This window comes from Schistocerca cancellata, unplaced genomic scaffold (assembly GCF_023864275.1).
Source record: "Schistocerca cancellata isolate TAMUIC-IGC-003103 unplaced genomic scaffold, iqSchCanc2.1 HiC_scaffold_782, whole genome shotgun sequence".
Taxonomy (NCBI): Eukaryota; Metazoa; Arthropoda; class Insecta; order Orthoptera; family Acrididae; genus Schistocerca; species Schistocerca cancellata.
The window spans coordinates 5,317,328-5,333,754 of record NW_026046793.1 but is presented as its reverse complement, the minus strand read 5'-3'; the positions used below and the strand labels follow the sequence as shown (position 1 = coordinate 5,333,754).

Sequence of the window (16,427 nt, the reverse complement as noted above, 5' to 3'; positions counted from 1 at the left end):
CGTGGGTGCGAATGATGTGAGGTGAGAAACAGTTGCAATGCTTGATCCCTGGTGTGTGTGGAGCAAAGTTTGGTCTTCTGCTGTTGAAGGTTGTGACAGAACATTTCTCTCTGCTGTTTGACTGTGGATGGAACAGTGCACTAGTTACATGCAGTATTCCAATGAGTTCACAGAATGTTTGAAAATTTGTTCTCAGAGTTTGACATCGGGTACAATGTACACGATCACATCACGCAACATAACATAGCACCACAAGCACATTTGAGAGTGCCGTGTGGCTAGGGCCTCTCGTCGGGTAGACCGTTCGCCTGGTGCAAGTCTTTAGTGTTGACACCACTTCGGTGACTTGCGTGTCGACGGGGTTGAAACGATGATGATAAGGACAACACACCACGTAGTCCCTGAGTGGAGAAAATCGCCAACCCAGCCAGGAATCGAACCCGATCCGTTAGATATGACTTTCTGTCCCACTGACTACTCAGCTAACAGGGGCGAACTGCATTTCCTTGTCACACCCTGTAAATCTGTTACCCACTCGCGATAAGTGTGTTCTGACTGTTTTTCGCAATTGAAGAATTGATACCTAGCTGCTACCACATTCCCTTGTTGTTCATAATAGTTTGTTAGTGAGTCTACCACTGCTTGGTAAGCAAGTTCACATGGAGTGGCATTAGGAAAGAGTTTGTGAATTAATCTGAACACTGCACTTCCTACCGTGGATAAGAGATAGGTATGTTTCACAGAACCTGCAACATTGTGAGCTAGTAAATGTGCCTCAAAATGTGATAACCACTTGAGCTATTCCTCTTCTTGGTCACTAAAAAAAGGTGGTATAGCAGCTGTAGTAGGTGGTGCTTGTTCCGTCGGGCGCACAGCATTGGCGAGTAGCTGCTGCATCGTGTTGAGTAGTGCTGCGATCTGCTGCGTCTGGAACTGAAACACGTGCATTAGCTGTGTTGCAGTGCGGAGCCTGAGCAGGGGGGCGGGACAGGATTTGTGGGCATGTGGGAAGATACAAATGCAAAAAATATACAAGGCAGGCAATCTAAATAATGACAGAATCAAAGAAATATTCTGCAACACCCACCTGAAAACACTGATTAGCAAAACTGACAGGAAACTGTTAAAGCAATGAAGCGCTCCTGCAAAGTAAAGACAGAGAATTTAGGAGCCAGCACAATATAAATGAAATTCTGTGGCCACTGGGCAGTGGGTTCGGATGAGACTCGTCGCCAGTTGTTGGGTCATGCCCACTCGTCTCGTGTAGGGTGTCTAAGGGATGCTGCGTTCTCGGAATGCTATGCAGCAATTCGAGCAAATAACATTAGTAGTTTCATTTCTATAAATCATATCTACAATACCATGTTGTGGTGCGGTCCTCATCGGCGCACAATTGGCCGATGTCATTTCATTGCCTTCTCCAGTCTTGTGTTCTTTGTCTTCATTCCGGTGCTTGTGATTATGCCAGAACAGTTCGGGACTCTTCCCAGTGTGTCAACCACTGCCTGGGAACTACACTAGTATAAATAGTTCTTGCCTTGCCTGACCCATGCCAAAAATGCTACTTTTCTAAATGTTTACCCGTGTACATACACGAAAAATTTGGATGAAATCGATGATGACGAGTAGGCATGGTGATCCCCTTGTGAATGGACCATCTTACAGGGAGAGAATAGACAAGTTGTGGGGTTTATCCCATGACTATCTGTTCTAGTGCACTAAATGTAAACAGTCGTACAAAACTTCCCTTGTCAAAGAAATGGTTACTTTACATTCACCAGGTGGAAGACTTCGTAATGACCACCTCAAGCATGAGGATCCCCCATTAGACTTACCTCCCCATAATTAGGGCTTTTGAACAGTCTGTACGGTCATCAGCAGCATTACATGACACTTCGCAAGTGCATGAGTTGGGAGACTTATCACCTTTTGAGCTCACCCACACTACAGAAATTCTCATGACACATGCATAGCTACAGCAACGATACTATCAAAGTGAAAGGACAGTTTTTGGCTTGCACTCAGTATCATTCCACTGTTTTCATGCCAAACATCTTGCTGGTAAGCATTTAAGGAACCACAAACATCCTTGGTTTGAACCTTTTTAATACTTTGGACTCGGAAGTACATGACTCCACCAAACGCATTCAGCTGCCAGAGGCTAGCTCATACTTTAGCAACTTCATTCAAAGTACAATTCAGTCATGTCACCCTCCTGCCAACAGCCACTTCCTGTTTCTTCAAAGTGTGGAATGTTCTATTCGTTCTCTGGGATGAGCTATAGTCAGAACTACAGTGCATCTAAGAGAAAGTTAGTCTCAATCCAGTCCCCAGCAGTCGGAGTGGTATTTTGGAAAAGCCAATTCACGGTCAACGTACAATCCGCTACAAACACCTATCCAATTCCAAAAGTGGATGACACTATGGCATGTCTTGCAGGAGGCAAGATTTATTAGCAGGATGCTTTCTTTCAGCTCCCTCTGAAAGAAGCATTATAGAGCATTCTGCTCATTGACATTCCTTTTGGACTATTCCACTATAACAGGCTTTCTTTTGGTGTTTCCAGTGCTCTGGCTATTTTTCAGTGGTACTTTCAACAGTTGATGTCCAGTGTACCCGGCATAGCAAACTATCTGGATGAATTCTAGTCATTACGTTGATGTCCTTTAACAAGTGTAACATTTTTTGTCCCTCAGGTGTCGTATCTTGATCATGTTCACAATGCTTAAGGAATACAATCCACATCATACTACATTTAAACAGTCCAGTAACTTTGAGGACATTAAGTAATTACAATTTGTGCTTGGCCAACTTAATTATTATTGCAAGTTTGTCCCGCATACCGTGGTCATATCGGAACCACTCCATCAGTTATGTAAAAATGTAAAATTGTGGTCTTTGATCCAGCAAAACCTTTAATTCTAGCAACTGATGGTTCTGATTACGGCTTCGGTGCATTGTTATCTCGTATAATATATGGTGTGGAACATCCTGTTGCATTCATATCCAAAACTCTAACACAGGCACAATGCAACTACAGCCAAATAGAAAAGGAGGCCGTGGTTGCTGTGTTTGCACTAAAGAATTCCACAATTATGGCTGATGTTTCATGTTATTGACTGAACATAAACGTCTTTTACCATTATTGAAAGCAGACTCCAATATTCCTACCACACTGGCGTGTCTCCTCCGGAGGTGGGCATTGTTTTTCTTAGCTACTCGTACGACATCAGATATCGCTCGACAGCTCAGCATGCCGACACTGACATTCTCTCCATATTGCCAAATGGACACGACACACTTTTTGATTTGAAACCAGAGGTCTGTTGCCAGACGGACAAAGAAGCTGAAGGAGGTGTAGCCACCCTTCCTTAAGGTGCATTGCCCATCACTGACTGGAGGACCCAGTTATCTATCTTCACCAGTGGGGCCCTGGCAGTGGTCACCCATTTATTAGGACAGAATGTGGTGGAAATATGATTAAACAATGGCTCTGTGTGTCACAAGCATCTGGTACACTGAGGATGGCTAACAGATGGGAAAGAGTTGGATCATCCAGAAGTCCAAGCATTCTGGCACAGGTGCCACAAGTTCTCTATCCTCATTAGAGCCCTCTTGCTGCAAGGGGAAAGTGGTCAAACCTGCACTGTGATTCAGTTTGCCTTGTGGCACAGTATACCATCCCTGAACATCAGAGACACTGGGGAATAGTGCTCATGAAGAGGCTGGCCCCTCAATATGAGTATTGGCAACAGATTGATGCAGATATTGCCAACATGGCGGTGGTATGTGAGACCTGCCAAAGAAAACGGGCAACACTCTTTCACAGGATGCTTCGTGCCCCGATCTCGACTCCATTTAGACTTTGCAGGCCTTCCTGGGCTAATTGTGGTGGTTGTGGTTGGCACAGTAACCGGATTCTACTACTTAAACATCCTCGGCACATGCTCTCCAGACTCTGGTACGGATCTTCTCCACAGGACGACTCCCAGAAACCATGGCTACTGTTAAAGGGCATCAATTCACATCTTCTGAATTTACCACTTTTTGTGCTTCTGACAACATTGCCGTAGTGTGCAAAGTGCCTTTCATTCCACATCCACTGGATTAGCAGAACATTTCGTATGTGCATTGGAGTCACAGTTATCAAAGCTGCATCCCCTTCATGATTTAGATGAAGCCCTCACTTTGTTTTTGGTATCGTATTGTGCCACAGGTCAGTACGGCATCAGCCCCCCAAAAATTTCCACGGATGATTGTATCGGTCCAAACTCTCCGACCGTCAACATACAGGACCTCCGTTTCTCCATTCGTCGTCTCGATTCCAACTTTATTCTGTCAAAGATGATGTATGGGTATTGGTTTTCTCCAAAAATCTTCACCAGTGGGGCCCTAGCAGTGGTCACCCATTTATAAGGACAGAATGTGGTGGAAATATGACTAAAAATAGCTCTGTGTGTCACAAGCATGTCAACCAGGTGTGCTCACAGAAGACAGTGACAACTCCTAGCGTTGGATTGTTACGCCCTTTGGTTCCAGAGTTGGACAACAGCATTTCTCAGATAATAATGCCCCTATTGCCATGTGTCATGGCTTAAGGTGTATGTGTACGTGCAGTGTGCAAAGTTTGCCCTCATCTAGTCTATAAGGTAGTTTCTCACTGTCGTCGCCATAAATCCGTTGTATCGCATAATGGACCAACCCTGGTCTGGAAATATTTTTACGAAGTGACGTAGCAGTAATAGACAGTGTTTCATTTGCTTTGAAAGTTTAAAGATTTGTATACCTCTTCTGAGACAGTAGAAGAGGAAGGAAATTAAAAACTTAACAACTCATTCATAATATACAATAAAAATAGAAAACAGCTGTCTGTGATCTGCTTGTAGCCCATGAAAAGGGACAAATTAACATGAAAAAAAAGTTCTGCAAGCCCAGTTTTCACCCTTTAGCACTGACTATTCACAATGCCCAGTGCGCGATCCTCAATTACATAATTCTTGAGGAGGATTTCAAAAATTAGAATCAGTATGAGAATACTGGTGATTTTTTTGTAGTATTCAACCACTTACCACTCTTTGAGAAAATACTGAATGACAGACGGACTCAGTTTTCTTTTATTTGCTTATTTAATTTAATATTTTGATCATATGTACCTTGAAACTGAGGGAGTGAGAAGTTTCCAGGATTCCTTAGAGTTCAGTGTTTATTACAGAAAATTACAGGAATAAAAAAACCGAAAATAGGTTATTTCAGAAACAGGTTATTTTGAGCACTTGTAACAGTCAGGTTAAACTGGCGTGGAAAATATAACTGAAAACTGGTTGTTTCAGCGATAACCACAATTGCTAGGAGTTGCGTCGCAATGGATACGTATAGCACTGACTAGCAGTACCAATTGCATTGCTGTTTCCAGCATCTAAGTTTGCCAGAATGCCTTCCTGTGCCCCTACCTAAGCCAAAGCTTGTTCTGCTAACACAAAGGGATGGTGGCATTGTTTGTGTTAGATTAGCTAAGTCCAGACCTCGGAGCATCTGACGGATCAGCCCTCAACCTGAGTAGGAGTGGATTTTTAGTCCTGGGTACATGAACATGGGCTAGTAGGGGGCAAAGTTGAGAGGAGCACCCACTTCTTTGGAGTGTGGGGCACTGTTGCTGGTGAGGATTGGATGAAATCATTGTCACTGAAGTGGACCAGTGAGCTCGCAATGGTGCAGCGAACCGTGCAGCTCAGAAGTGTCCGTGGTCTCGGGGGCAAAACTGATGGGTGGACTGTACTGTATTAACGGCACAAGACTACAACGTAAAGGAATTTTTGGTGGTACTCGATAGCACTGACACGTTAGAGGCAGATCGGAGAGATGTAATAGGACACAATTTTACGATAAGGAATGGCAGAAGAAACTATGGAAACAACTGAATCCTTAACAACTCCCCCTGTGCCGTGCACCAGGATTTTTTATGCAAGTCAAAGATGTTGCACCTCAGTTCTTTAGACAATGGATGTAGTCCAGCCTGAGTGGCAACGCAAGAAGGCAGAGAGGTTTTGTGTAATAGCATCCTTCCGCAGAAGTGACTTGTTATCCCCTCCCCCACTGTACGTACTCAAAGCAAACCTTTGATGAAAAATCGTGCACACAGCACCGTCCGAGGCCAGTACAAAGTGTGGCACTGATGGTGACCAGAATGGACTTTGCCTGCCAGAACACGAGAACAGAAGGCAAAGTCAACTCATTTTGAAGGGTTACACCCACCCACTCAATCACTCTGCAGGACAGAGCAGTGATGTCTAGAGCTCCACAGACCGTGTGGGTGGCAACCATTGTTGCAGCTTTACCTGATATTGCAGCAGAGAGGGGCTTGCTAACAGTGGGTCGCCCAACAATGACACTGGACATGGAAGTGGCACCGTGTTGTCTTTTCAGGCGAGTCCTGTTTCTGTGTACAGCAATATCCACTTCTGGATCTTCCGAGGAGGATGGGTTTTGCTGAATTGCATTCGTCGTCCTTATGCAGGACAGGCACCTGGCGCGACTGGTGAGGAGACTCATTGAGTATACAACACGAAAACCTCTGGTTTTCGTACCTGATAACTTGCACAACAGCCCTTACATTTCTGATTTTTTAAGGTCAGTGCATGTGTCCTGTCTTCAGGGACTCCATTATCTTTGAACAAGATAATGCAAGACTGCATGTTGTCTGTGCTGTCATGTTCTCCAGACCTTACCCATTGAAAACATCTGGTCATAAGTTATAGAGAAACTGGAACTTCACCATTTGCCCCTTTGTTTGAAGAACTCTGGAATAGAGCTGTAGCAGTGTGGAATGATGTAACTGTATCTGTCATCCATGCTTAGTTTTACTTGTTGCCCAGCTGTGGTAGAGCCATGGCTGCTGCCAGAGGACCAGGTCTGTGTACTTAATTTCACACCCTCTACCTCTCCAGAATTCCTACGAATGTTATGTTTTCTTTCAACAATACTGTGTGTGCGCAAGAGGACAAATTCTGTTTTATAAAAAGATAACTATTTATCAAACATGACTGTTTCATGTATGAAAAGGTTTTTCAGAGGCCACTACTCGTCGCAGAATTTGACTACTTAAATTATTTGATGAATCACGTAAACCTCATCTTCAGATTACAGTAGCGATACAAAAACATTTTTTTATACTAACAAGCAAAGCTGTTACAAGTATTCCAAGCATACAGAAACATTAAATTGAAAATATAAAACACTTTTAATATCTATGTGTACTTTTGTTAAATGTTTTTGCATTGCCATTGTAGGCTGAAGATTAAATTTATACTTCCTCTGTCAGAAAACTTTGATGACTTTAATTTATTTCTGAGTTTGCAATACTAGAAAGGAACAAATGTTGCTTTTATGCTACCTGGTATGTATGCGTCCTTAAAATGACCTCGGTCATGTTTCTGTGCAAACTCAGTAGGTAGCAGGGCTGTGCTTAGCAAGACACTGTTTGGGTTCTCGAGTTAAGGTGACGCAACGGATGCTGATCGTAAGCAAAGAGGGAATATCAAGTTTTGTACTAGGCTCGGAAAAACTCTTAGTGAAACATGAAAAGTGATTAAGATTAAGCAAGCGTATGCAGGCGAGGCACTTTTGAGAAGTGGTGTTTTAAAGTGGCACACAAGTTTTTTTGTGAAGGCAGAGATTCAATGCAAGATTATTCCAGAGTTGGTCGCTCGTCTACAGCACATTCCGATGCAAACATAGTGTGTAAGGCAGTTATTGCAAGAAGACTGCCATGAAACTGTGCGTGCAATATGAGAAGAGCTAAATTTGAATCACGATATGTGTCATAAAATTTTATGCGAAGATTTAGGGAAACGGAAACTTAATGCAAAACTCGTCCCTCACACACTAACAGATGAACGAAAAGAGAAAAGATGAAGAATTTCTGCTGAACTACTGGATAGAGACAGATTTGATCCCACATTTCTGTCAGTGATTATTGCTCAGGATGAAAGTTGGTGCTACCAGTATGACCCTCATGCGAAGTGTCAAAATGCTGAATGGAGGAATCTCGGATCACCAGGAACCTTTGAGAACATAGACAATGTTTATAGCATTCTTTGATAGTAAAGGATTAGTTCACCGTATGTTCCTCCAGGTCGAGCAGTGAACCAAACTCTTTACATCAAAGTTTTGAAATGTTTGCGACAAGCAGTTCAATATCGCTACCCAGATGTGTTGCATTTTCAGGACTGGTTCTTGCTGCAATACAATGCGAGACCCCCTACGGCTTTATCTGTTACTGAGTGTCTGGCCAGACATTCTGTTTTTGCCATCCTACATCTGCCATATTCACCCGACCCCTCACTTTTTGATTCTTTCTTGTTTCTGTGAGTGAAAAGGTGGCTGAAAGGAAAGCTTCATCAAGATATCACAAACATCCAACGGCCTGTGACAAATGAGCCTAGAAGCATTTAATTTCAAAATCTCCCTGCTTGCTTCCAAGACCTCCAGAAACATTGGCAACTGTGTAGCCTATAGATAGCCAAGGAAACTACTTTGATAGGATCTGGGCTCATCACTTGGTGAGTGCAATTTTCTATTTTTTTAAAAAAAGGTCCTGGAACTTTTCTGAGAAAGGAAGTGTTTTGAAATATGTGGCTTCATTAAATAATTTAAATAGCCAATACATCTAGTGACTGGTAGTCATCTATCAAAAACCTTTTTGTAAGATTTTGTTATTTTCAATCTTTCCTGATGCAGAAATTGTGATACCCAGCAGCGTATATGAATAAATGCAACCATACTAATATTGTTTACTTCCCCTTTACACCTGCATTGACTGAATCCTTTTGCATCACACCTTCCCTGTTTACTGCTCTCACTTCCTCCTCCTCCTCCTCCTCCTCCTCCTCAACCCATCGCGCCTATCCCATGGATAAAGTGTTTTTAATTCATCTTAGTGTAATATGTAATATGAATAACTGGTTTAACAGAGCTGGAAATGAAGGTAAAGGAACAAAAGGATAAACTCGAGGAGCTATGTGAATATCAGAAAGAGATGGAAATGAAAGAGAGAGAGGAGGATGCTGCAACAGATTCTTTAAAGCATGAAATGGTGAGTTTTTAATTTGATTTGTACCACATATTAAACAATGTTACTCCCTGTTCTTGTACTGATAATGGGTCATTTCAAGACAGTGTGGTGAGTTCTGTAGTTGTAATTGAATTTTTATTTAATTTTAACTTCTAAGCCATTTATGTGATTGTGAATAGACACAAATGAAACATTTCAATACATAATCCACACTACAGCGTGTACAAAATTACTTCAGGATGCACGGCTATGATGGTGAGGCCCTTGCTGGATGCACAGCACACATTTCACTAATCCCACGAGATCTTTAGCCACACCAAACGCACACAGTTGCCAAACATCACCCAACCCCCCTACCACCACAACACTTCCCACTTACTATATACTTCAATTTTAAGCAGTTTGCTGTCCTGTGTGATATTTCGTTGCACACTGGGATTTTGTTTGTGTTTGGGTTTATGCTCACAGGAATTATTATTTTATTTATTACTGGCTGTTACCTGCTGTTTTGCTCACTTATCAGTAGTTTTTTTCTGACGAGTGTTGGTGAGTAAGAAAGCTAGTAATTTCACAAAATTTCTGTGTTTGTAGCGGTGTAGAGACATATGTGTAAAAAACGTACCCGTTATGTGGGTACATAATGAATGTATTTATATTATTTTACTGCATATCAAATCTGAAAGCATGCATTGTATTTTCTAATTATATTAAAACAGTGACTCGATTCATCACATTCCTACAGAAGTATAAATTTTAGGGTTTTCTCTGGCCCGCCTAGTACTGGACCGACCATTCTTTCAAGTAGATTAGAAGCTGTAAGAGGTGCGTGACACTCAATGTCTAAAATGCGACGGACTTGTGACAGTTCTAATGTCTCTGTAGCGGAGTGAGTTACTTTCACAATTAATAAAACTGGTATTAATACTAAAGTGTAGATTGAACATGCTCAGAATTAAATAAGCATTGTATTGATTACATTGAATCATGTTCAAACAAATTTCAGGCATGTAGCTGGTCATAGTTTTAATTCATTGCACAATATTTTGCCTGGGCACCTGCCAGTACCTTGAGGTGAGCCACGGAAGACTGATAAAGACTTGCTCTGTTCCACCCTATAAAATCTGATGAACTGTGATGGTGGCTACCAGTTGGTCACTGCGTGGAGCTCCATCTCCACGATTTGTTCCAGTCAAAGACGACAGTGTGTGTCAGTGCCTGCGGCGAGCCGTAACACGGAGGACAGGTGAGTTTTGCGGTTCCTCCAGCGAAGTGTGGTCTGTCTGTCAACTTCGTCAATCTTAGATTGCTCACCTGAAGGTAACTGGCAGGTGCTCAGTTGAAATATCCCACAATGAATTAAAGTATGACTGGCTGCAAGCCCGAAATTTGTTTGAACACGGTTCAATGTAGCCAATACAATTGTTATTCAATTCTCAACATGTTTAATCCATACTTAAATATGAACACCAGTATTATTAATTGCAAAAGTGACTCACGCTGATACATTTTCGTGTCTTAACCGTTAACCTATTCCGATGGTATTTGGTGTGGAGATAGGCTGATTTAAGAAGTATTGCTCCGGTTTGGAAATATTGTAGATCTGAGCTGATGCACAGAGCAGTCTGAGTTGTAGTGGGGGGGTGGGTAGTCTCCACGTGACCCGTGTTTATGTATAGTGACTTTACTGTTTCCTCTTTGTCCACTGCTCTCACATCAAATGAAAACAAAATGAATTCTGTGACCGGGAGCTATCGAGTGAATGAAAATACGTTCACATAATTACGGAAGGCTAAAACTAGTCATTGGTTTCAGACTATATTATTTCCACCTTTCTGGCAGTTGAGCATCAATGGCCTTGCATAACAATGAAGTTATTTTTGTCAGTTTGCTAAAGAAATTTGGCTTTTATAAGTCTTTTCCTCTGAGGAAGACAATTTATTTGAAACGAAGTGTGTAATTCCACATTATTGACTAGTTTTAACTGTTCACTGAACTTCAAGTGCACGTTTTCATTCTCTAGCATGTTTGGCATTATGCCATAATACGAGGAGCATTCAAGTTCTAAGGCCTCCGATTTTTTTTCTAATTAACTACTCACCCGAAATCGACGAAACTGGCGTTACCTCTCGACGTAATCGCCCTGCAGATGTACACATTTTTCACAACGCTGACGCCATGATTCCATGACAGCGGCGAAGGCTTCTTAAGAGTCTGTTGTGACCACTGGAAAATCGCTGAGGCAATAGCAGCACGGCTGGTGAATGTGCGGCCACGGAGAGTGTCTTTCATTGTTGGAAAAAGCCAAAAGTCACTAGGAGCCAGGTCAGGTGAGTAGGGAGCATGAGGAATCACTTCAAAGTTGTTATCACGAAGAAACTGTTGCGTAACGTTAGCTCGATGTGCGAGTGCGTTGTCTTGGTGAAACAGCGCACGCGCAGCCCTTCCCGGACGTTTTTGTTGCAGTGCAGGAAGGAATTTGTTCTTCACAACATTTTCGTAGGATGCACCTGTTACCGTAGTGCCCTTTGGAATGCAATGAGTAAGGATTACGCCCTCGCTGTCCCAGAACGTGAACACCATCATTTTTTCAGCACTGGCGGTTACCCGAAATTTTTTTGGTGGCAGTGAATCTGTGTGCTTCCATTGAGCTGACTGGCGCTTTGTTTCTGGATTAAAAAATGGCATCCACGTCTCATCCATTGTCACAACTGACGAAAAGAAAGTCCCATTCATGCTGTCGTTGCACGTAAACATTGCTTGGCAACATGCCACACGGGCAACCGTGTGGTCGTCCGTCAGCATTCGTGGCACCCAACTGGATGACACTTTTCGCATTTTCCGGTCGTCATGCAGGATTGTGTGCACAGAACCCACAGAAATGCCAACTCTGGAGGCGATCTGTTCGACAGTCATTCGGCGATCCCCCAAAACAATTCTCTCCACTTTCTCGATCGTGTCGTCAGACCGGCTTGTGCGAGCCCGAGGTTGCTTCGGTTTGTTGTCACACGATGTTCTGCCTTCATTAAACTGTCGCACCCACGAACGCACTTTCGACACATCCATAACTCCATCACCACATGTCTCCTTCAACTGTCGATGAATTTCAATTGGTTTCACACCGCGCAAGTTCAGAAAACGAATGATTGCACGGTGTTCAAGTAAGGAAAACATCGTCATTTTAAGTATTTAAAACAGTTCTCATTCTTGCCGCTGGCGGTAAAATTCCATCTGCCGTACGGTGCTGCCATCTCTGGGACGTATTGACAATGAGCGCGGCCTCATTTTAAAACAATGCACTTGTTTCTATCTCTTTCCAGTCCGGAGAAAAAAAATCGGAGGCCTTAGAACTTGAATGCACCTCGTAAAGAGCCAAACATGAGATAATACAGTATTGGTACTCCAAGAAAATTTACATCCGTATCAGGACATGTGAATGTGCACTTTAAGCCAAATTATGCATTTTAGTATGGTTCATGAAATTCCAATGTTCTTGGAGTATCCTCTAATGTCTTGTTCCTTTTATGACATAATGTAAGATCTTTTAATGTTTTACACATACGAACTTCCGGGCTTCCTGAGTCATCGTAGCTGCACAAACGTGGTGACGCCAGTTGTCGGGTGCTCTCTGGCAACTGCTAAAATGAACCTATTTCTAACAGGTCACAGAAAATATTGCGAGTGATTGTTTGAAAAGCGTTATTTTCAAAATAAATTTCCTTTTACGCAAGATGGTCTATGTGTGAGAATGTACAGTGAATTTCTGAAATCACAAACCGTTGAGCTCTCATTTAAAAAGTAAACTCTTTGAGAACGACCATTTAGAATAATTTTGAGCCCAGAAGATGAGACATTTTTCTCATTGTTAAAAAATTTACTGGCACATTTGTGTAATGTATCTTAAAGTATAACATGCACAAAAAAGATCAACATTATATGTGAAAGCTTTTTAAACCATTAATGTTTCCTATTTGTGTGTTCGCTCTACTTAACAGTGATGTTCCTATTGGTTTACTACATCACGTGTCCTGTGCTCTGAATGTCCACTGTCATCGGCTGGCGAGATCACGTGACGTGAGCTGTGACTGGCTTACAAGAGCACATCACAATCTAGATTTCAATGCTTCAGAAAGTAACATGCGATGTTCGCTGGAATTCAAATTTCTACTTTTATAACACAAATGTATACAGTGTTCATGTTGCTGCACATCAGACATCTTTCCAAAACGTGTTTTTTCCCCCTGAATTTCGTTTCCTAAAGTGCCAGGAAATACTACGCCGGTGTATAAAACCATATCATTCCTTTATTTGGTTAAGCTTTACAGTTTCGAGGAAAAGTATACTGTCACTTAACGTGGAAAAAGTGTATTTTCACCTGGGAGAAAGTTTATTTTTTACTGGGAAAAATCCGGGAATTTTCTTCCTTGTCCATATATACATCCTGCCATTTCTATCACATATGGAGCGCAGCAAAAATGACTGTTTAAGACACCTCTTTGCCCACTTTAATCAATCCAATCTTGACCTTGTGATCCCTACGGAGCAGTACGTAAGTGCTGCAGTTCACTGCCCCACAAAAAAAGTGAAACATATGGAAGGCGTGGTCAGATGTTGTATATAAGGGGCATTCAAAAAGAAATGAGCTGGAGGCATAATTACAGAAACCAGTACCGGTATGTTTGAAGTATTTACCCTGGCTGTTCAAACCAAAGTTTGCCGGCTGCTTTACCTACAACTGAGCCTATGTGACTGTTCCATTCCATACCTCTACAAAGTGTTACATACAAGTATTTGCACGTATTAACCAATTTGAATACTGAATCATTGATATTGTGGGCATATTGTACTACTTTTCTGTGTGAAGTGCACAATTTTACGCTTCTGAACATTTAAAGCAACTTCCCGTTCTTTGCGCTTCTTTGAAATCTTATCAACACATGACTGAAGGTTTGTGCAGATTTTTTCAGACAGTATTTCATTACAGGCAACCACATCATCTGCAATAACTCTGAGGTTACTATTAACATGGTTTTTGAGGTTACTAACATAAACTACAAACAGAAAGGGTCCTAAAACACTTCCCTACTGTACACTTTGCTTCCTCAGATAACCTCTCCACTCAAGATAGCATACTGTGACCTCCCTACCAAGGAATCCTCAAACCAGTCACAAATTTTGTTTTATACTCCACGCAATCATTCTTTCGATAATAAATGTATGTGTGGTACATCATCAAATACCACTCGGAAATAGAGAAATAATGCATCTACCTAATTGCCTGGATCCCTGGATTTCAGTATGTCGTGTGAGGAAAGTGCAAGTTGGGTGTCACATGATCAATGTTTTGGGAATCCGTACTGGTTGGTGTGGAGGTGGTGACTCTGTTCACAATACCTCAGTACTTTTGAGCTCGGAGTATGTTCTAAGATTCTACAACAAATAGATGTCACGGATAAAGGACAAAAGTTTTACAAACCAATTCTTCTACCCTTCCGTTTGCAGCCCTTGTCTTCTCCCATCCATCCAGCAGAGTCCACGATGACCTGTGTGGTAGTGTCCACTTCCCGATCTTCCTGTCCCTCCCTCAGCATCACTCCCCTGGACACTTGCCCAGATGGACTCTCAACAGTGCTAAAAGAATACAACTACAGACATTCTTTCAGCAGCTGAGCTAGCAATCCCCTGTTCCTTAGTCCACCCTGATGGAAGACAGTACCTTGGTGGTCATAAGAAACCTGAGGCCATTAGAGATCATAGGCGGACTCTCCAACATCATAAGCGGCACCCATCAACGGAGCACATCATTGCCTTTAAGCAGCTCCATACCTGGGTCCGCCACCTAATAAAACAACAGAAGCAAGAATGTTGGGAATGATACATTTCAGTTATCAGACCATATACCTCTCCTTCACAGGTTTGGACTGAGATCTGACATCTCTGCAGGTACTGAAACCTACGGGTGTAGCTTGTATTACCTCGAATTGCACTATCTACACTGACCTAGATGCTGTCGCCAAACATTTTGCTCTGTATTATGCTCGAGCCTCAGCACCTGAGAACTATCAGCCTGCCTTTTGCGTTCTAAAACACCAGGTGGAGTGAAAGCAATTATCATTTACTACTACCCACTTTCAGCCATATAATGCATCATTCAGTCAGTGGGAATTCGGAATTAGTCACTGTCATAGCTTACTGCCCTGATATAGCCCCAGGGCTATGATCAGGAACTGTCAGTGGATTGTCAGCATCATATCCTTCCCATTTTTAATTGCATCTGGATTGAGGGCAAATCTCCATCACAGTGGTGAGAAAGAATTATTGTCCCAGTGCTGAAACCAGGTGAACACCCTCTAAAGATGGAAAGTTATCACCCAATAAGTCTCACCAATGTTTTCTGTAAGTTGCTTCAGTGCATGGTGAGCTGGTTACTGTGTTGGCTCCTTGGGTCTCGGAGTATTCAGGCTCCATCCCGAGGTGGTTTTTCACCACAGCCATTCCACTACTGATAATCTGGTTTACCTGGAGCCTGCCATCTGAGCAGCTTTTGCCCAACGTCAACACCTTATAGCCGTCATTGTCGACCTGCCAAAGGCTTATGACACCACCTGGCGACACCACATCCTTGCTACCTTAAACAAGTGGGGTTGAGCCCTGATGACCACGCTGTTTAGTGCCCGTAAACCTCAAAAACACACACACACACGTAAGTGAGGTCTCTGAGGTCTGCTCCCAATTTTTATACAGAACTTCCTGTCATGCTGTATGTTCTGGGTTTGAGTTGGTGCTTCCGACATTACCTCCAATATCCAAGAGAAACTGGGTCCTGCAGGGTTCTGTATTGCGTCTCTCTCTCTCTCTCTCTCTCTCTCTCTCTCTCTCTCTAGTAGCCATCAATGGACTAGCAACAGCTGTGGGGTCCTCTGTGTCACCACCCTTGTATGCTGACAACTTTGGCCTCTACTATTGCTCCTCTAGTGTGCGTGTCGCCAAGCGTTGACTGCCAGGTGCCATATGAGAGGCACAGGCATGGGTCCTCTCACATGGTTTTTGGTTTTCAACTGCCAAGAGCCACATCATGCACTTCTGTCTATGTTGTACCATTCACCCATAACCAGAACTTTGCTTGCATACCTGCTACTCAATGCGGTGGAGACTTATCACTTTTAGGAGTGGTCTTTGATTCTTGGTTGACGAAATTCTCCATCTTTTCCAACTTAAGGCAAAGTGCTGGCTGCACCTTAATACATTTCGCTGCCTGAATAATAGCAGCTGGGGTGCAAATTGCACTACCGTTCTGCAGCTTTACAAAGCTGTGATACAGTCCCGTCTTGATTATGGGAGTCTGGCATATTGTTCACAT

The 16,427-nt window shown here is 42.6% G+C and overlaps 1 protein-coding gene across 1 annotated transcript in view; it reads left to right on the top strand.

Moving 5' to 3' along the window:
* LOC126143140 (uncharacterized) overlaps positions 1-16,427 on the top strand; it is a 273,492-nt gene that overhangs the window by 46,491 nt on the left and 210,574 nt on the right. The window contains exon 3 of the mRNA XM_049915350.1: positions 8,970-9,091. Within this exon, the coding sequence (XP_049771307.1) occupies positions 8,970-9,091 (122 nt within the window). The remainder of the gene's footprint in view (positions 1-8,969; positions 9,092-16,427) is intronic.